Source organism: Neopsephotus bourkii, unplaced genomic scaffold (assembly GCF_033783945.1).
Source record: "Neopsephotus bourkii isolate Nb327-2 ecotype Australia unplaced genomic scaffold, CSIRO-AGI_Nbou_v1 NB_335, whole genome shotgun sequence".
Classification (NCBI taxonomy): Eukaryota; Metazoa; Chordata; class Aves; order Psittaciformes; family Psittacidae; genus Neopsephotus; species Neopsephotus bourkii.
Genome location: NW_026900841.1, coordinates 1,742,689 through 1,762,852, shown reverse-complemented (window position 1 = coordinate 1,762,852; position 20,164 = coordinate 1,742,689). Strand labels below are relative to the sequence as shown.

At 57.9% G+C, this 20,164-nt stretch overlaps 2 protein-coding genes across 2 annotated transcripts in view; both read right to left on the bottom strand.

The window, feature by feature from the left end:
* Positions 1 to 802: 802 nt before the first annotated feature.
* On the bottom strand, positions 803 to 15,431 carry ADAM8 (ADAM metallopeptidase domain 8). Its single transcript, XM_061348091.1, has 21 exons — positions 15,339 to 15,431; positions 14,045 to 14,154; positions 9,929 to 10,005; positions 9,630 to 9,708; positions 9,459 to 9,535; positions 7,980 to 8,166; positions 7,104 to 7,169; positions 6,937 to 7,005; positions 6,030 to 6,199; positions 5,850 to 5,931; positions 4,994 to 5,142; positions 4,561 to 4,738; positions 4,176 to 4,265; positions 3,126 to 3,321; positions 2,848 to 2,947; positions 2,564 to 2,747; positions 2,389 to 2,466; positions 2,222 to 2,306; positions 1,970 to 2,084; positions 1,708 to 1,885; positions 803 to 989 (listed from the first exon to the last, which is right to left on the bottom strand). Exons 1-21 carry the CDS (start codon positions 15,394 to 15,396, stop codon positions 825 to 827), a joined length of 2,493 nt encoding a protein of 830 aa, XP_061204075.1. The 5' UTR covers positions 15,397 to 15,431; the 3' UTR covers positions 803 to 824.
* Positions 15,432 to 18,112: 2,681 nt separating this feature from the next.
* The window catches only part of TUBGCP2 (tubulin gamma complex component 2), a 33,224-nt gene continuing 31,172 nt past the window's right edge, over positions 18,113 to 20,164 (bottom strand). Inside the window, exon 18 of the mRNA XM_061348090.1 lies at positions 18,113 to 18,490. Within this exon, the coding sequence (XP_061204074.1) occupies positions 18,385 to 18,490 (106 nt within the window). The 3' untranslated portion in view covers positions 18,113 to 18,384. The remainder of the gene's footprint in view (positions 18,491 to 20,164) is intronic.

Here is a 20,164-nt window from a genome sequence, read left to right as displayed (position 1 = left end):
ACTTCTCCCTCCATCCACTGCTTGTATATGGCCTACTGGGGAGGAGGGGGGGTGTTTCCTGGCTGCTGTGGTGTCCTGGGGGACGGTGGGCTGGTCGCTAAGCACCAATGTGGCTGCCAAGTATGGATGCTTGTGTTGGAGCAGGATGGTGCAAGCTGAACTGGAGTCGTGGAGGCCAAGTCTTTGTTCACAGAACAAGTCCAAGGCCTGGTTTGGCAGATGAGCCCCCACAGCTCCAGCACAGGATTTGGGAGCTTAGCTCAAGCCTTTCTCCCTCTTGAGCCCCACTGCCACCCTTCTGAGAGACACCCCTTGGTACCTTCAGTCTTTATTGGTATAAAAGCCTTCAAACCGAAATCATGTAAAAAACAGGGAGGTTTAACAACAAAATATCACATCAGGGTCATAAGTTAACGGCTGCAGTAAAAAGGCTCCCAGGAAATTCCTTTTCAGAACAGTGACTCAAGTGGTAAGTGCAGAGATAAAAGCCCCATTAGGAAGCCCCAGCCTGGCTTGGACCTGCCACAGCCCCCAGCGGGACTGTTCCCAGTCGGGGCAGTGGTTAGGGGCAGGAGGAGCAGGACACATTCAGGATGTCGGGAGAGAAGGCAGCAGCTCCCAGGGCACAGGAGAGCCTCAGAACCAGCACTGGCACTGTCCCGGCTCCTGGTGTCCGAGGGAAGCCCCACGGCGCTGTGGAGTCTGTTAAGGCACAACTCGATATCTGTAAACACTGGTGCCCCCCGGGGGCATTGCAGGGGGATTCAAGTAAGGGTGGAAGGGAGGCGGCAGCCCAGCTGCGGTGGCACATGGAGCATCCTTGGTCACCTCCTGGCCACGGGGGGCTTCAGGGCCACCTTCGGGGGGGTACCCCGCTGAGAGACCAAGGCAGGGGATGGTGCAAGGGCTGCTCCTGGTGGCTCCTTGTCGCTGCACGGCGCCTTGCTCTTCAGGGTTGGGAGAGGCTTGTGGGGAGGCTTTGGCTTCGGCTTCGCCTGTTCAGAAGAGAGACCCAAGGTATAGGATCCCAGCCTGGGTTGGGTTGAAGGGACCTTAAAGCTCACCCAGTCCCAACCCCCTTGCCACAGGCAGGGCCACCTTCCACTAGAGCAGGTTGCTCCAAGCTCCTGTGTCCAACCTGGCCTTGAACACTGCCAGGGATGGGGCAGCCACAGCTTCTCTGGGCACCCTGTGCCAGCACCTCAGCACCCTCACAGGGAAGAGCTTCTGCCTAAGAGCTCATCTCAGTCTCCCCTGTTCTGGCAGGTTAAAGCCATTCCCCTTGTCCTGTCCCCACAGCCCCTTGTCCAAAGCCCCTCTCCGGGTTCCCTGCAGCCCCTTGAGGCACTGGAGCTGCTCTGAGGCCTCCCCTCGAGGAGCTTTCTCTTGTCCAGGCTGAACACAAATGCCGTTGCTTGGGCACCAAGGAGGGATCCAGACGGGGACTGGGGGCAGAGGACGGCTCCCCCCCCCCCCACTCATCAGCCCCCGGCCCACTGCACGGACGTGCCCCACACAGCTGGGGCTGCCAGGCCGCGGGAGGCCGCCCCAGCACAAGGTGTTTACCTGCGGGCGCTGGCCTGGAGCCGCTGGAGATGTCACTGGGGGGACAGGAGCCGGCGGCTGCAGGGGCGGCAGGAAGCGGGGTGAGGCCCTGCCCTCCCACCAGCGCCCCCAGGCTGCCCGTGCTCCCCCCGGGTCCCTCACCTCTGGCGCCGGGCGGCAGGGCCCAAGGGCCCGAGCCCCCCGCGGGGCCGCCGTGCTGCTGAGCAGGCTGGGGGGGCCGATGTCACGGTGGGAGAGCGGCCGCCGGGGGGACCGCGTGTGGCCGCCCTCCTGGAAGAGCGGGTTGGCCAGGCCCGCGGTGGGGCCGCTGGAGCTCCTGCTGTGGGGCACAGGGACGCTGTGGAGCTGCTTCAGACACCCGCTGCGCTCGGCCCCGCTGTGGGGCAGACGGGGCGGGAAGTACCCTTTCTGGAAGCGCTTTGCCCCCCTGCCTCTGAGGAGCAGGATGCCGCCGCACAGCAGGATGCCGCAGGGCCCCAGCACGGCCAGCACGGCCACCACCACCACGCTGCTGCTCCCTGTGGAGGGAGACACGGTCGGAGTCGGGACGGGCATCCCGAGGGATGGAGCAGCGCCTGCCGGCACCGCCGCAGGGAGCCAACCCCTCCACGTGGCTGGGGGAGCTGGTGCCGGCCGTGCAAAGGGGGTTCCGTACCTGCCGCCACCCCCGAGATCTGGTGCTCGCAGTAGGGCGCTGCCCAGCCCGGCTCACAGTGACATTCCCGCTTGTGGTTGCACACCTGGGGTGAGGGAGGAAGGCATCAGGGCAGTGAGCGTGCTGCAGGAGCCAGGAGCAATGCTCTGAAAGGCCTCACAGCGTACCCCATGGTTGTTGCACTTGGCCGAGCAGTTCTTGTTGCCGTAGACCAGGAGGGTCTGGCAGCGCCCACCATAGCAGACCTGTGGATAGACAGGGGGGCTCTGAGTTGGCCCTGGGTCCCCATGGGGTGATCACCCCCACACCCCCCCCCCCAGACACCCCAGCATGGCTGCTCACCATCTCCTCTCCGCACTTGGCACCAGTGGGCACCAGCCTGAGCTTGGCCACCACCTCATTGGCATCGCTGCTGGCAATGACAGCCTTGCACTTGAAGCGTCCGAAGAAGAGGGAGTAGGAGCCAGCGCCAAGGACGGGGCTGGTGTTGTCGCTGAGGCACAGCAGTGTGCCGCACTTCACATCCCTGCGGGAGAGCACCCATGGGCAGCAGCAGCAGCAGAGGGGTTTGATCAACCCTGTGGAGCCAACGCAAACACCACCACCAGCACCACCCAGACCCTTACTTGGGGCTGCAGGGCCGCTTCCCGTACTCGGTGAGGCAGTGGAGATGAAGGTGCTGCTCGCTGTTGTGCTTAAAGCAGACATCAGGAGCCACTTGGGCCTCTGTGGGACACATGGAAAGAGTCACATGGAGCCAGAGCTCACAGCAGTGCCACTCTTCAGCATCCGCAGCCACAGTGCTGGGATACAGGAGGGGGACCACAGCCAAGCGATGGCTGGGTGAGCCACGGCTCCAGCACATCACCCGGTACGTGGGGTGAGGGTGGTGGGGAGCTGGTACCTGCGCCCCAGAGAGCACGGCACTGCTCGCCATGTGAGGGACAGGCCCCGTTGTAGCAGTAGCCATTGCCGTTGTGGCAGGAGATGCCGTTCTCCTGGAACACGTCCTCTGGGCACTCGGCGCTCAGCCCGGTGCAGTGCTCGGGCAGGTCACAGTCGTTCTTGCTGGCCCGGCAGAGCACGCCAGCAGCCTTCACCTGCACAGGAGAGGGGGTGTCAGTGCTGCCCCAGTGCTCTCATAGCCCCACAGCACACAGGCACCACAGCCAGGCAGCGTCCCAAAGATCCAGGCACTACCAGGCCTCGGACTGGGCTGTCCCATGGTTAAATCTGTCCTTTCTGCTCTGCTTTCAGTCTGGACTTGCCCAAGGGTCCTCTTTGTGAGGGTGCTGAGGCGCTGGCACAGGGTGCCCAGAGAAGCTGTGGCTGCCCCATCCCTGGCAGTGTTCAAGGCCAGGTTGGACACAGGGGCTTGGAGCACCCTGCTCTAGTGGAAGGTGTCCCTGCCCGTGGCAGGGATTAGAACTGGATGAGCTTTAAGGTCCCTTCCAACACAAACCAGTCTGGGATTCTATGATTCCAACCCCGTCTCTGCATATCAAGGCATTTCTTATGCCTGTATGCAGAAACCAATGTATTTAACTCAACTTTCTTTTGGATGAATGGAACAGAAGAGGTTTCCTGCATCAGGAATGGGCTATGCTGATTGTTCTGAACATTGCCCAGTTCTTCAACACTCTCCATCCTGCACCTAACCTAACAGAGCCAGTGGGCCTCGGGTCTAGGATGACAGAAGCAGAGGCTGCTTCACTTCCCCAGCCTCTTCCCAGCAGAGATGATGACTGTTCATGCTGAGAGAGCATTGAATGGAAGGACTGATTCCTCCCCTAAACCATTGTTGGAGAAATCACTCCATTTGGAATTGCTCCCTATGGCTCTGGGCAAAGGAAGCTGCTACAGAGGTACCCAGGTTCCCCAGCAGGCTATGGATTCACCTTGCCTCCACTGGGAAGCTCTGCAGGAGCTCCGGCTGGACCCCATTGGCACGTACCTTGCAGTCCTGGCAGCATTCCCCCCGGGCACACTCGGCTCCCTCTCTCAGCTGGCAAGTGGTGGCGTTGCAGCAGTTGTCGGAGCACTCCTGTGACACAGGGAGCAACTGGAACCCTCCCAAAACCCCTTTTGAAGGCCCTTCCCTTCTGGGCTTGGAGCACCCTGCTCCAGTGGAAGGTGTCCCTGCCTGTGGCAGGGGTTGGGACTGGATGAGCTTTAAGGTCCCTTCCAACACAACCCAGTCTGGGATGCTGTGATTCTAGGAAGCCTTGCAAAGCACGATGCCCAGGGAAGGGACTTGCACAGCCTTTTCTGAGTCTGAATGACACCCCTCAGGTCCCTGCCACCCCTGTTCTTCCTGGGCTCTGGGAGCACATCCCTACCTCCGGCACGCCGCAGTCGCACTGCTCTCCCCGCTCCACAAACTGGTTCCCGCACACGGGCCCCCCATAGAGCTCGTCCGCCCTGGGGACGTTCAGCAGGCAGCTGGTCCTGGGGTCCCCGAGGAACTGCCACATGTCCTGCTCGCTGCAGCGGCTGAACAGCTTGGGGTAAACCAAGCTGAAGGGGCACAGAAACAAGGCAGCCGTGAGCATTGCTGCGAGCCCAAAGGGTCCTCACACCCAGCAGCCCAGGGAGAAGCTGGAGGGGCCACCGAAGAGACTCAAAGGCACCAACAGACCTTTGGAGTGCAGCTTCGAGTGGAGTGTCCACGCGGACCTGACCATCTCCCAGGCTTCACCCCATCAAGACAGTACTGGAGGACACCTCGAAGTGTTTGCTGCCCAGGGATATTCCCCTGTCTCCTTCACTCACCCAACACTCGCTGCCATGACACAGCCGCCATCAGCTTTGGGGACAGGACAGCGGCAGCCGGCCACGTCTTCATCGTGAGACATCCCCAGGTTGTGCCCCATCTCATGAGCCATGGTGGATGCAGCACCAATGGGATTTGTGCTGTGGTCCTGTGGGACAAGAAGTGCAGTGTGGTTTAAACACCCTCCACAGCACCTCCATGGAGCCACTGGTGCTCTCCAGCTGCTCAGTGTCTGTGATGAGGCCCTCAGTGACATGGGGTAGTGGTGGCCTTGGCAGTGCTGGGGAACGGTTGGACTGGATGACCTTTTCCAACCCAGTCGATTCTATTTGTTCCCTAATTGCTGCCACGGTGAGGTAAAGGAAGACAAAAGCTGGACTTGTTCCCATGGTCCCTGAAGACCTCCAGGGTGGGGTATAAGTGAGCTCACATATAGCATCTACCCTGAAACAATGCTTTGTGGTGGTTCTGGTCAGCTGCAGGTCCCATGGCTAACCACGAAGGATGCCCTCCCTGCGGAGGGATGAGCAGCACAACCAGGATGGTGGCTGAAGAGCAATTGTAAACCAAGTCCCAGCCACTTGGCAGGTGGTAGGAGATGCCCTGTGCCGCAGAGCTGCTTGGGGAGGCTCTTCAGGGCTCAGCTATACCAGAGCCCTCCACTGGCTTTCCATGCTTTGACCCCTGACGCTTTGGGGGGGTCAGAGATGCCAGGGACCATATCCCTATGGAGGCTAAGAGGAAAGCTGGAGAGCAGCGGAGGAGAGACCACCAGCTCTGTGGAATACAGTGCAGGGAGGGCAGACAATGGGACCATGCTGCCCTTCCCATGCATGCCTGGCCAGTGGGACCCACCTGGTTGACACCACCGGAGTCCCTGGTGCACATCACAAGCTTCTTGGCAAGCCCTACAGTTGTGCCATGGAAGTCTATGCCCCTGTGTGGGATGGAGATGCCACCGAGGCCACCACCGTGTGGCCTGAGCGGCAGTAGGGCTGCAGAGCAGTGCGGTGCTGTTCCACACGCTGTCCTTACGTGATGAGCTGGGCATTGTCATGAGGCTTCCTCCGCAGCAGCTCTGCCTCCCGCCAGTGCAGGAAGTTGTCCAGCGTCACCTCTGGGTTGGGGCTGACCACGATCTTGTCCTTGTAGCTCCACACCTCCAGGCCGATCAAGGCCACCCGCAGGCGAAGAGGCTGATAAAGCTGGGGCAGGAGACAGAGGCAGCGCTTGGATTTGAGCTGCACCAGCAGAGGGAAGGTCCCACCTCCTCTCTTTGGGGAACCACAGCCAAGCCCAGGACGCCAGGAATGGGCTGCCCAGGGAAGTTGTGAATGCTCCATCCCTGGTGGTGTTCAAGGCCAGGTTGGACAGAGCCTTGAGTGGCATGGTTTAGTGTGAGGTGTCCCTGCCCATGGGAGGGGGGTTGGAACTGGATGACCTTAAGGTTCTTTCCAACCCTAACTATTCTATGATTCTATGACCCAACCTCACTGTGCAACACCAGCTCTGTCACACCCTCAATACGTCACACAAGATGGGGTGACTACGTAGACAGGGTTTACTTGGGAACTCTGGGCTCCCTCTTGACCAGTGAAGGCTGCTCCCATGCTGCTGACCAAAGAGGCTGAAGAAAGGCAAGCAGAAACCCCACCTTGTTGCACAGCATCCATCACCCTCCCCTTGTTAACACCTATTCCAGCCTGGGAGCGGCCAGTGCTCCCCAGGGGTTACAAGAAGACACTTCTGCTTCCTTCCCTTATGAGAGAGCTGGGATCCAGTTGTCCCATGCTCCTGAGGACCAGGGCTGAGCTGTCCTGTTGGCCAAGGTATCTGAGATGGGCTCCAGCTCCACCACCCACGCCAATCCCTCCTCTATCCTGTTCATGCCCGTGCTGGCACTGCAGGAGCTGGAAGGGCAGATCCAGACCCCTGGGCTCACCTTGTCAACGTGGTTCACGATTTCCTTCATGCGGTTCTGCACCGTGCGCAAGTCCTTGTGTTTCCTGAACTATGGACACAGAGAGATTTCCAGGCTGGCTTCCACCTCCTCATTGCAGTGGATGAGAGCAAAACCACAGGCAGCAGCTTGCCCCCAGTCCTGCTTACCTCTTCATTGTCCACAACCAGGACCAGCTCCACGTATCGGGGACCTTTGTGTAATGGAGTTGATTTCTGGAAGGGAAGAGGAAAGTGAGCACGAAGAGGGGCCCAGCTCTGCAGCTTGCTAAGCCCTTTTGTAGGACGTGTTGTATCCTAGGGCATCTCCCATTGTTATTTAGGGCTAGTCGGTCTTCTGGCTCTGCTTCCTGATGTTACTTTGCTGGATATTTCAGTCATCTTCCAACATACATTCCAGTGTCTGAAGGGGGCCTACGAGGATGCAGAGAGGGACTCATCATCAGGGACTGTAGTGATAGGACAAGTGGTGATGGGTTCAAACTGAAACAGGGAGAGTTCAGGTTGGAGATAAGGCAGAAGCTCTTCCCTGTGAGGGTGCTGAGGCGCTGGCACAGGGTGTCCAGAGGAGCTGTGGCTGCCCCATCCCTGGCAGCGTTCAAGGCCAGGTTGGACACAGGGGCTTGGAGCACCCCGCTCTAGTGGAAGGTGTCCCTGCCCGTGGCACGGGATTAGAACTGGATGAGCTTTAAGGTCCTTTCCAACCCAAACCATTCTATGGTTCTGTGTTACAAGCAAGAACCGAAGCCTGCTACTGGAACAAAGCACAAGATAGATGGGCTTTGCAAGCATCATGGAGCTCATGGGGTAGGAGGATGCTCCTGCTACTGGTACAGTATCTGAGGACTTGTTCCCACCAGAAGCTAGGCCCCTGGGAGTAACCTGTGTTTAGATACCCAACCAACAACGCATGGTGGAGGAGCATCTCCAGGAGATGTGGGATCACCCCACTCCTCCCCTGGACTCCACAGGACCCAGGCTCTTGCAAACTCAGCTACAGGAAGGAGAAGCAATGCAATCCTTAACCCATCGGTGGAGCTTCATGGCTGCAGGGATTTTTGGCTCATGGTCGTATTCCAGAGTGGCACTGGGCTCCCGGCATGTGCCACGCTTCCCCCTCAGGTGAGCTGCTCTGTACACTGCATGCAGGCCAGCAGCATCCTCCTCCAGGGGCTCCAGCAGGAACATGGTCCCATTCACCTGGAAAAACCCACTGCCAAGAGAGAAGGTGGTCATCACATTAGGGAGATACCCAGCACAGCACGAACAGACCCTATATGCGCGCCCATAAGTGGCTGTGATACAAAACATAGCTGGGAATCCCTGCCCCTTTATAGGTTCCCACAGGCAGATGGGATAAGCTGCAGGTCACTGGTGGGATGTGAGAGGTTCTTCTGGCCGTGTGCATGAAGCCACACTCAATGCAATGTCCCCAGCTGCCCCTGGGCAGTGCATGAGGACCCACAGAGGTACAAGAGCTCACAACAGCACAAGGGACTGAATGCTTCTTCCCTACAACGTCACTTGGCCAAGAGCACATCCAAGGATGGAGCTGACCTGGGGCATACCAGGAGATAATGAGCAATAGGAAATGTGCCCACAGCATTTGCTTTCAGGGGCTGCAGAAGCACCATTGGAACAAAAGGACGTTTAGGGAGGCTGGGAGCTGGCTGCTGGGCTGTGAGGGAGCAAACCGTGGCACAGCATCTGTGGCTGGTGGCAAGGGAGCATCCTATGCTTTGGGCAGCAGAGATGTGCCAGGGCTCAGCAAGGAGACCTGCTCAACACTGCCAGGCCAGGTTTAACACAGAGTTTCTGCTGAGACACTCTGGATTTCAGAATGCTTTCTGTAAGGTGTCCCATGTGCCCTGCCTGCATCATCCTTGTCTCCTGCTCTGCCCTTGCACATGTTAACATCAACATAAGGAGGACGTGGAGCTGTTGGAGCAAGTCCAGATGAGGCCATGGAGATGCTGCGAGGGCTGGAGCAGCTCTGCTCTGGAGCCAGGCTGAGAGAGCTGGGCTGGGTCAGCCTGGACAAGAGAAGGCTCCTCAAGGGGAGACCTCAGAGCAGCTCCAGTGCCTCAAGGGGCTGCAGGAAACCTGGAGAGGGGCTTTGGACAAGGGCCTGTAGGGACACGAGAAGGGGAATGACTTTAACCTGTGAGGGTGGTGAGGCGCTGGCACAGGGTGCCCAGAGAAGCTGTGGCTGCCCCATCCCTGGCAGTGTTCAAGGCCAGGTTGGACACAGGGGCTTGGAGCAACCTGCTCTAGTGGAAGGCTGGCAGGGGGTTGGAACTGGATGAGCTTTAAGGTCCCTTCCAACCCAAGCCATTCAATGGTTCTATGGGTCTAGGAGTTCAGCATGGCTCAGAGGAGATGCCAGCTGCCTGCAAGGCAGTGTATCTCCATGAGCACATCTTTGTGCTGCTGGCTGCAGCACTCAGGGGTGAGTTTGCTCTGGTCTGCCCTGGGAATGGAGGAGGGAGATGGAAAGGATCCTACCTGAGCCCGCCACAGGTGCTGATGCTCGCTGCTGAGTTGGTGTGTCCTTGCACGTGGCCCTGATAAAAGCAGTGGTCCTGCCGCCAGCAGAGATGAGAGGTGTGGAGGGGGAATGCACGGCAGGATCCCACAGGAGTGGGAAATCTGCTGTCCCTGGAGCCAGCCCCATACCTGAACATCCGGCTTCTCTGTGACCTCTGTGCCATCGGCCAAGTAGTGCGTCTCGGTGTAGTGCTGCCCCAGCAGTGCTCTGCAGGGTGGGGAAGGGGAATGAGCAGTGACTCCGGGAAAGGGTGGAAAGCAGAGCTTTGGGGATGAGGCTGGCTATGGTGGGCCCGTGGCCTCTCCCAGGGGGCTTTGGCAAGGAGGGGTAAACCAAAGGCTAAGAGCTGAGATCGCTGATGCTGTGACACCGGGACTTGCAGAACTGATGCTCACAGTGAGCCTCCCCCTGGCCCACCCGCACTCACTTGTTCTTCTCCAGCCTGAGGAGGTACTCCCTGCCTTCAGCACGGATGCTGTAGAGGACACGGTCAGGGTAGGTGCTCTGCGTGAAAGATAAAGAACATCAGAGACCTGCTGTCACCAGGAGCAAGAGCTACAGAAGAGAGCCCCTGCCCTACCCAGAAAGGGAATGGGGTCTACAATGGAAGTCAGCAGTGGGATAGGGAGCCTGGCTTCTCATCCTGTAGGCATCCAGCAAAAACACAGGATATCAGAAGGAAAGAATTGCATGTGGGCAATACCACAAATCCCTGCACATCCTGAGATAAAGAACAGGTCACCAGCAGTGAAACAGAGTCAGCAGTGTGGTTTCCTGCCTCTGACATGCGGCTGCATGAAACTAGTTTCCTACTCATCAGTCACAGAGGTCCTGTGCTGGGGACTGAGCTCAGCATTACTCACAGGCTGAATCATGAAGATCCCACTGCCCAGCAGCTCTCATTCCTTACCTCTGACCGATCTAACGTACACCACCACAGCTAGACAATAACCTCCTCTTGGTCTTCATCTCTACTGAGAGTCAATTTTAGTCTCAGCATGTGCTAGATCCCTCAAGCATCACCCTAGTGCTGATGGAAGGGACCTGATGGTCCAACCTCCAGGCCCTGTGCTTGGGTCAGGGTGAAGCCCTGAACCCTCAGGATTGAGATGTCTCTCCAGAAGAAACATTTCCCTCTGGGATGCTTTGCGCTCTCTACCTGCAGAGCTTAGGTCACAGACCTCTAGAGGTCCCATCTCACCACAATCATTGAGAGACATGATGCTCCCTTGCATAGTGCCCCATATCAGGCTGCACCCTTGGCACCAGGGACCACTGCAGCACAGAAACCTCTCCTGATAGCATCTCAGCTCTTGCAGGATCCCGGAATAGAGAGCTGAGCGAAAGGCAAAGCAAACACCTCCCAAGGGCCAGCATTCTCCTGGATGAGGTGTGCAGCCTCTCCCCAGGGAGGATGACGGCACCTGCTGTCATACGATGGCTCAGCATTCCTGGAGGGATGATCTACAGCCTGGCAGGAGCTGGGGCTGAGCAGGAATTCCTGCTGACTCAGCGCCAGTGGGGCCAGATGGGGTTTGCCCATCGCTCAGTTGCCTTCGGTTCTACTGGAGTTGCATTCCCAATCCAAAGCTGTGGGCTGCCTGCCACAAAGCATCCTCTCTGCGTGCCAAGTAGGTTGCAATGAGCCTGCCATGCTCATGGGTCCTGGGCAAATTCTTCTCTTATGAGCAGTGTCTCCTGCCTGACGTGGCCGTCCTGCCCTGTGTGCACCCGCAAAGCGATGCTTTGTTATTGCTGGCAGCGCTGGAGCCAGGAGAGGGCTTAGGGAATGGCAGGAAAGCCTCTGGAAGGGGGTGGTGGTTTCAGGGGCTGCCTGTTGGAGACAACCGCAGGGCAAGTTTAAAATAACACAGTCCTGATAAAGCTCCTCTGAATCAGCCCCCTTCTTATTCACACAGGCTCCAGATGGGAAGGGTTTGAAGCACAGCTCAGCCCTGCCCCTGTGCAAGTCCTGTAACCCCATGGCCATGCTGAGCAAGCAAAGCAGAGCTGTGGCCACAGCACACAGAGAGGAGGGGTTTCTTCCAGGTGCAGAGAGCTTGCAGAGGATTGGGATGGGATGCACCATCCCGCCCCATACAGGGTGTTTCTTCCCTGGGTAGGAAGAAGCCATGGATCTCACTAGGACAGCAGAGGTGGGTCTCACTGTAGCATGCCATAGAACAGTAGAATGGTTTGGGTTGGAAGGGACCTTAAAGCTCATCCAGTTCCAACCCCTGCCACGGGCAGGGACACCTTCCACTAGAGCAGGGTGCTCCAAGCCCCTGTGTCCAACCTGGCCTTGAACACTGCCAGGGATGGGGTATTTACCACTTCTTTGGGCAACCTGAGAAGTCAAGGTTCACAGTAAAGAACTTGTTCCTTATCTCCAGCCTGAACTTCCCCTGTTTCAGTTTGAACCCATCACTCCTTGTCCTGTCACTACAGTCCCTAATGAAGAGTCCATCCCCAGCATCCCTATAGCCCCCCTTCAGATACTGGAAGGCTGCTATGAGGTCTCCACACAGCCTTCTCTTCTCCAGGCTGAACGTTCTCAGCCTGTCTCCATACAGGAGGTGCTCCAGTCCCTGATCATCCTTGTGGCCTCCTCTGGACTTGTTCCAACAGTTCCATGTCCTCCTTACGCTGGGGACACCAGAACTGCACCCAGTGCTGCAGGTGGGGTCCCACACGTAATGAGTGGCAGCACTAGAGAAGGCAGGTCCCTGTGCCACCACTGTCCCTGCTCCTGCTCCATCTGGTCCTAGGGCTGTCCTGCTGCTCCCTGCAGAGCCCCAGGGCAGGCCAGCAGGAGTGTGGCTTTCTCCACCCAGGCAAAGGACGTGCCCCTTTGCATCAGCTGGATGTGCTGTGGGATATCAGCAGGGATGTGCGGGCATAGGCACACCTGGGGGGATGTCAGCAGTTTGCAGCGCTGGGTCTTGCACAGGCTGGGAACCACCCTCCCGTTTCAATACAGCTCTTTGAAGGGCTGGAGCATGGGGATGAGAGAGATATCACTTGTGCCATCCAGAGCAAGTAACCATCAATCCTCTTGGCGGCTCTTCTTGCTCTTGTCACATCCCCTTCCATGAAGAGCCCAGGTTTCCCACTTGCCCTGTCGTGGCCCTGCTTAAGGAGACCATGGCCTGTGGGAAGGAGATGCTGTGCTGCAGGACCCAGGCCTGAACGTTCTGACTTAAGCAAAGCCAGAGGGGAGCTGGTTTGCTTCAAACCTCACCTGGCAGATGGTCTGCTGACCGAACCTCATGTGTCCCAACTGCTCTGACCCAAGAACTAGCTCTTGGTGCATGCCCATCCCAGTCAGAGACCGCAAATGCAAAGCTACAGGAGGAAATACCATCCAACTACCTGCCTTCACTTCCAAGAGGGGCTTGGTGGTGGCCAAGCCTTGGTGGGAACCTCCTTCCCACCAAGCAGGTATGGGGGAAGCTGATCCAACTCTTGTCCAAGAGGAGGAAACAGCTTGAAAGGCGGGAGAGCTCATACCCTCAACACAGCAGGTTTAGGAGGTCCAAGGACCCCCCAGTCCTAGACTCAGTCCCAGTGCCACCAGGCAGACACCACCATGGCTGTCCTAAAGCACACAGCTCAAGGCGGATGTCTTCCCCCATGATGTGGAAAGCAGAGGGATCCCAAGCTCCCCCTGAGCTCCCCTTTCTGGGAAGGGGGGATTGGTGCAGAGCTGCCCGGAGCACCCAGCACAGATGGTGTCTCTAAATAGCCTGGGGAATGTTTATCTCGTGGACAAGTTTAGGTTTCTAGAGCAGAGAAAACAGATGCTTTTGGGGAGTGTTTCTGAAGCGAGTTTACCAGGAAGGGGTTGAATCACAGATGAAATGTGCTGTACGAAGACTTTACAAGGGAATAAATGCCCCCAACCCCTCCATCTCATCAGGTGTTCAAGCTGGTGCCTTTTGGTGCTAGAAAACGTATTTGGCTCAACTGGCAATGAGGAAAGCATCTTTGAGGTCAAGGCCATCGTGCTATGGATGTCAAGCCCTCCTGAGTCAAACCTCAACTCCTTCCCCCAGATGACAAGGTTTCCCAAGGAAAACAACACTGGCTTCCTTTCATGTGGATTTCTGCAACTTTCTGACTCTTGTTTCCCTGTCCCAAAGGACAAAAAAAGCCTCAAGTTCAGCAACCACAGCAAGAAAAGTGCTTACAGCTCAGCGAGCCTTTGCACATCCCTCCTTAACCAAAGACCAGATGTCACAAGATCACCGCAAGGCTACGAGAGGTGGAGCCGCTGGGTAACATCTCTGAAGAAAGCACTGGAGAAAGCAGCCCCCCATCTCTGAGAGCCCCCCCTAACACCTGCAGTGCCTGTGTTTGACCCAAAACAGCCCAGGAAAGCTGAACTCATCGACTGCCTCTAGGGTGGGAGCAATGCAAGAAACTGAGCCACTCTGGCACAGAGCTAAGGGGGTCCAGCTTCAGGCCTGCTGCTGTGGGCTCTCAGCTCAGCTCAGCTCCCTGCAAGGTGCGGAGCCAGGTTTTGGGAGGCAATGCTACTCACCGGTGGCACAGAGAGGTCCCTCTTCCCCCGCGGCACCAGCACCCTCTGTGGCATCACTGTCTCGTACTTCTCAACATGGGTGAGCTTCTCCTCCAGCCCCGCAGCTCCGCCTGGGAAAAGCCAAGGGGCTTTGAGCAGGGGTGCCCAGCCAAGGAACAGCCCAGCCAGGGGGTAATGGAAGTGATGCAGGGAAGAGCTGAGATGGCAAGTCCTGAAGTACCTGCTGGGAATGTAGCTGCCTGATGGGCTCCAGGGATCATAGAATCATAGAAGGGTTTGGGCTGGAAAGGACCTTAAGGTCATCTGGCTTCAACTCACACTAAACCACGTCACCCAAGGCTCTGTCCAGCCTGGCCTTGAACACTGCCAGGGATGGAGCATTTATGCCGTTCAGGGATGCTCCAGCACCCATCACAGCTCAGCACCGCACATGGGCGAGCAGGATCCTTCCAGGCTGGAAAAGCCGATGGAGACCCCGGTGTGCAAACGAAGGCAGAGTATTTCAGTTCCCCATCTCGATGCCACAGTCTCTGACTTGGCGTCTGGCAGCTGCTGGGGAGGGGGGGTGTTGTGGAGAACGGCTCGTGTCTGGGCTGACTCAGCCCTCCTCCCACCCTCGCCTGTTACCGTGCTCTCCCATAAACCCTTCGCCTTTCCCCCGCGGGAGCCCCGACATCGCCCCGCAGCCCTGCCCCTGCCCCTGCCCCGGCGGTTCGGTGGGGCGGTGGGGCCCGGAGCTCCGGTGCCCGCGCCCACGGCCCCCGGCTGAGTCACCGGCTCCCCCCTCTGCGGGCACCGCAGGCTGGTGGTGACAAATTTCCTCCTCGCTGGGGCTGGTGCCTTTACATAACGGCGGGTGCCCCATCGGGGGTCACCCAGAGCGTGTCCCTCCGCACGAACCCGGCCCTCTGAGCCCCTTTCTCCACCCTTCGCCCTCGAGGGGGCTTGCGGAGGCGATGCCGCCCCATCGAGCCGTGGCCGCAGGGCTGAGCGCGGCAGAGGGAGCAGCCAAAACCTCGCCGGGCTGCGACCCGTCCCCAAGGAGCCGCCGCCGCCACACGCAGCTCCTTGTGCATCCCCTCCTGCGCCGCTTCCCACGCGGCTTTCCCCTTAATCCCCGTGGGGAAAAGCATCCTCCCCATCTCCCACCTCCAACCCTGCCCCACGGCAGAGCCGCCGACCCCTCCGCCTCGGGGGAGCCGGGCTTTTGTCCTGCGACCCCCAAACTTCACGCCCGCCCCGTCGGCGGAGCAGCGGCTGCCTGCGAGTTGCCCCCTGCCCGCCCCCCGCTCACCGTGTCCCGGCGGCGGCAGCAGCAGCAGCGGCAGGAGCAGGACGAGCGCCAGGGCCATAGCTCGGAGGTGCCCGCGATGCTCCGCCGCGCCGGCAGCCCCCGCCCGCCGTGACTCACGGACGGGACGGGGCGGGACGGGGAGGGACGGGGCCGCCCCCGGCGGGGGGCTCGGTGCGGAGCGGGGCCGGGAGAGGCGGAGGAGGGTGTGGATGGGGGGATCGGGGAGCGTCCATAGAGCATCGTGGGCTGTCCACGGGGCATCGGAGGGTGTTCGAGAACCACCCGTGGGACACCAGGAATGGTTTGTGGGATGTCTGGAGCACAAGTGTGATGGGGAACGGCTGAGGGACCGGGGGGGTTCAGTCTGGAGAAGAGGAAGCTCAGGGGGGACCTGATCACTCCTACAACTGCCTGACAGGAGGATGGAGCCAGGAGGGGCTGGGCTCTGCTCCCAAGGAGCAAGGGATGGGACAAGAGGAAACGGCCTCAAGCTGCATCAGGGGCTTTTCCAACCTGATTGATTCCATGATGCTGTCAGAGGTGTGCTTGTGGCATCGGAGGCAGGAGCCACAGGGGCCTCTCTGTGGCTTCAGGGAGAGTCTGAAGTCCACAGGCTCCAAGGGCACTTCCCGGGCACTGCTGGGTTCCACAGGGCTCTGAGGTGGTGACAGCGGGGCACCAGAGGCAACTGGGGGGCACTGGGCAGCTCTACCTAGCTGGGGACTGTCTGTGGGTATGAATGGAGCATCCATGGGGCACCTCTAAGGTGACAGAGGGGCTGGAAGGGCCAGGGCAGTGCCCACTGGACATGAAGGGGATGTCTGTGGGGCACCAAGGTGTAGCAGGAGCTGAGGGTGGCTGGACTGTCAGAGGGCAGTAGCTGGACCTGGGAGACATTGTAGGGTGTTGGTGGGGTGCTGAGATGATGGAGCACTGGGATGATAGAGGGGTCAGGGTCACCATGGGGAATGGGGGTCTGTGTGTTACATCAGGGCATATCAGTGGGGGACTTGGGACCCTCCTTGATCCCAAAGGATCTGCGGGGCTGGGACTACCATGTGGGAACGACATGGGCTCTGTCATGGAGCTGACTGCTGTCTCCCCTTTGTCCAAAGAACATCCAAGGTTGGAAGGGACCTCTGAAGATCATCTGGTCCAACGTGCTGTGGGGCAGGGAGCCTGGATGAGGTTATCCACTGTTTGTTCAGCTGCCTCTTGAACCCCTCCAGGAATGGGGATTTTACCATGTCCCTGAGGAGGTTCTCCCAGCTGGTGGTTGTTCTCTTGTATTTCTTAGGTTGAGGTTAAACCTGTCCTGGTGCAACCCACTGCCCCTTGTCTTCTCCATGTGGCAACTTGTGAAGAGAGACCCTGCTCCCATGACCATGATGGTTTATATGCCATGGTGTTTCAGGCCAGGACGAGCCAGGAAATGCTGCATTTAGCAAAGGAGTGGGTCAGATGTCAAACTCAACTGTTGCAGAGCTCCAACACCAGGGACAAGCTTCCCCCAAAATGGCACAGAAACCAGCAGAGCCAAGCACTGCTCCACTGTCTTCCCTCTTCCTCCTCTCGTCCCTTCTTTAACTCCCTCCTAAATAGACAAGCTTATTTAGAAAACAACAAATACAAGCTTCACCCTTGACACCCCTCATCACGTCTGCTCCGAACTTGTGCTTGTGTGTGAGCAGGATTCCTTGGGATTACTCACAGACGGGTGCCTGGAAATGTGCTGTCAGTTTTAGAAAGGAACGTTTCAGAAGTATCCATTATTGCTGCTGCGGCTCGGGGCTTGCTGGTTAATGATGGACCATTAATCTATAAACAGCTTCAGTCCTGATTCAATTCAAACTGCACGAAAGGAGGATTTCCTGCAGGAGCCACCAATGCTGCTCACTGGGGTAAGGAAACATGCGTGACCAAGGGTGGTACAGGGGAGCCTCTGCTCTCCCCTTCACCCTGAGCTCAAGGGACAGGCAGGGATCTCTCTCTGTCCATAGAAACTGAATGGAAACAGCAGGTCAACTTCTCCAAGCATCCTCCAGACTGAGGGGCCACCTCCACTGGGGCAAGAGGAAACCTCTCCCTTCCCCCTGAACTGCACAAGTGCTTTCCCTAAAGAGCCAGGTGATGCTGGGGGAGGACTTGGTGCTCAAGCTCAACCTTCAGATGCAGGAATCCAGTCCTCCAGAGCCAAGACTGGTGGTCTCCATCCTCTCTATGGGTCTCTCTCCCTCTGCCAAGATGCAGGACCAGCTGTAGGCCACCAGAGCAAGGAGAACCCGGCTCTAACACACTCTAGAAGGTCCTCGCAAAGAGGGTGAGGGGAAGGAAGAGCAGGCATTAACAAGAGCACTCAGCCCTGGATCCACAACCCTCACATGCTTCCCTAGAGTCTCACGCTTGCCACTGAGGCTTCTGGCATGTATCTTGGTTACCCCTTGTTCCCCTTAACACTGCTCTTCCACCCTCTACCATGTCCGCTCCTGATATCCAAGCAATTCCTAAGGCTGAACAACTCTCAAGGTACCCTCAAAGTCCTCTGCTGAGGACGTGGCCAATACGGTATGAACATCACGTACCTGCTCAGCTGCAAAGCCCATCTCCTCAGTTAGAGCAGCTGATCAGCTCCTTTCCAGCAATGCCCCAGTTAGGCTCTCCTCCCAAAATAATGCTGCATGGCAGCTGAGCCACATCTCTGTGAGCAAATCAGCATCTCGCCACATGAAAGTCTAATTCGCACCCTGGTTGTGCTAACAGACAAAATAACCGCCCTTATTCCCTTTATTTACTTATTTTACAACACACAAACACACAACGCAGTAAAAAACAGGACCTGACAAAAGCCTCTCAGAAGAGAAAGCCCAATACAATCATCCCAGAGACTGTACATTGTCCCATAATGGACAACCCTTATGGCTCGTCTTCAGCTCACGTTCTGAACGCAGAGGGTTGGGTGCTCCCAGCCTGAGGTGAGCCAGGGTCCGGGTCTCTGCTGGTGCGGAGCAGGCGGAAGGGCAGCGGGAGCAGCAGCAGCAGCAGGGTGTCACTGGGCAGGCACGGCCGGGCGGGCAAGCAGGGGAGCTGCCTTCTGGCTGCGCTCGGCAGACATGTGCTCCAGGCGCTCCGTGTAGAACCCATTGAAGTCCAACCTGAGAGACAAAAGCCCCAGAAGTTTCAGCTCAGCGCTGCCCCTGAGAACTTGGTGCTCATGGGCGTGGAGGGATCCAAAACCACAGGGGAAGCAGATGGACTGCGGGGAGTTGGGTGATGAGAAGCCCCTCATGACCTGGCTTCAGTGAGCGCTTGAGCCCAGAACCCCCCCATGTGCTGGGCTGCACCCCCAGAGCGTGAGCAGCAGCTCAGGGAGGGGATTCTCCTCTGCTGCGTGAAGGGGAGACCCCCCCCTGCAGTCCTGATCCAGCTCTGGGGCAAGAGCACAAGAGGGACACAGAGCTGTTGGAGCAAGTGCAGAGGAGGCCATGGAGATGCTGCGAGGGCTGGAGCAGCTCTGCTCTGGAGCCAGGCTGAGAGAGCTGGGCTGCTTCAGCCTGGACAAGAGAAGGCTCCTTAAGGGGAGACCTCAGGGCAGCTCCAGTGCCTAAAGGGGCTGCAGGAAACCTGGAGAGAGGCTTTGGACAAGGGCCTGTAGGGACAGGACAAGGGGAATGGCTTTAACCTGCCAGAACAGGGGAGACTGAGATGAGCTCTTAGGCAGAAGCTCTTCCCTGTGAGGGTGCTGAGGCGCTGGCACAGGGTGCCCAGAGAAGCTGTGGCTGCCCCATCCCTGGCAGTGTTCAAGGCCAGGTTGGACACAGGGGCTTGGAGCACCCTGCTCTAGTGGAAGGTGTGCCTGCCCATGGCAGGGGGCTGGAATTGGATGAGCTTTAAGTTCCCTTCCAACCCAAACCATCCTAAGATTCTGTGACAGTCTTTTATAGGGTGAGATGAATTTTAGAATGATGTTGGTTCAAATGAGGGATGCGAAGCAAAGCAAGTCTCACTGTGGGAAGCAGCAGATGATGCACCACAGGACAGACCTCTCCAGTGCTTCACTGCCCCTGCCCACAGCCTTGCTCTTCTCCAACCATGGCTGCTGGAGAAGTCTCTCCTAGGGCTTGAATGTGGCCACACCACAGTGGTCTCTGGACCTGCCATTCCCAACACAGGGCTCCCCCGGGCTGGGTAGACACAGTGGCTGGTCCAGAGTGAGATGGGGATGTCTGCACTGTGCCATAGGCTCTTGTCAGTGCTACCTCTTCTGTGCTCATCCCTTGATAGATGGCTGCATTTCACCTGTTCTTTACATTATAAAATACATCAGGAAGCACCAATTGCTGCTTCTCCAGAGCCATGGCTTGACCACACAGTCCTGGAAACCTGTCACTCGGGGACAAGGTGCCAGGGCTGAAGGCTCCTCGGTCCCTGCATCTTCCTGACCCCTTCCCACCGCTCCTTAATACCACCACTGAACTATGGTTCATATGATTCCCATATGAAATCCACCATTTATCCACTGTAACTACCACAGAATGTTGCATTCCCACCACCACCATCACCTTGCTAACACAAGCATGCTTCAAACAGATTCATGATTCAAGAAGATGAGGAACTGGTCGGAAGGTGCTGAGGCAAAATCGCAACTACTGCTGATACCTGTAAACGCCTCTCCACAGCAGGAGATGCACTCAACCACCTAAACCAAACCTCCAAAAGAGGTGAAAGCCTGAACTGTAGCCAGAGCAAGAACTCCTCCAGCAAACCCACCAAGGGCAGAGTGACCCAGAAAGCATCGATGAATATGAGCTTGGAGCACTGACCATGCC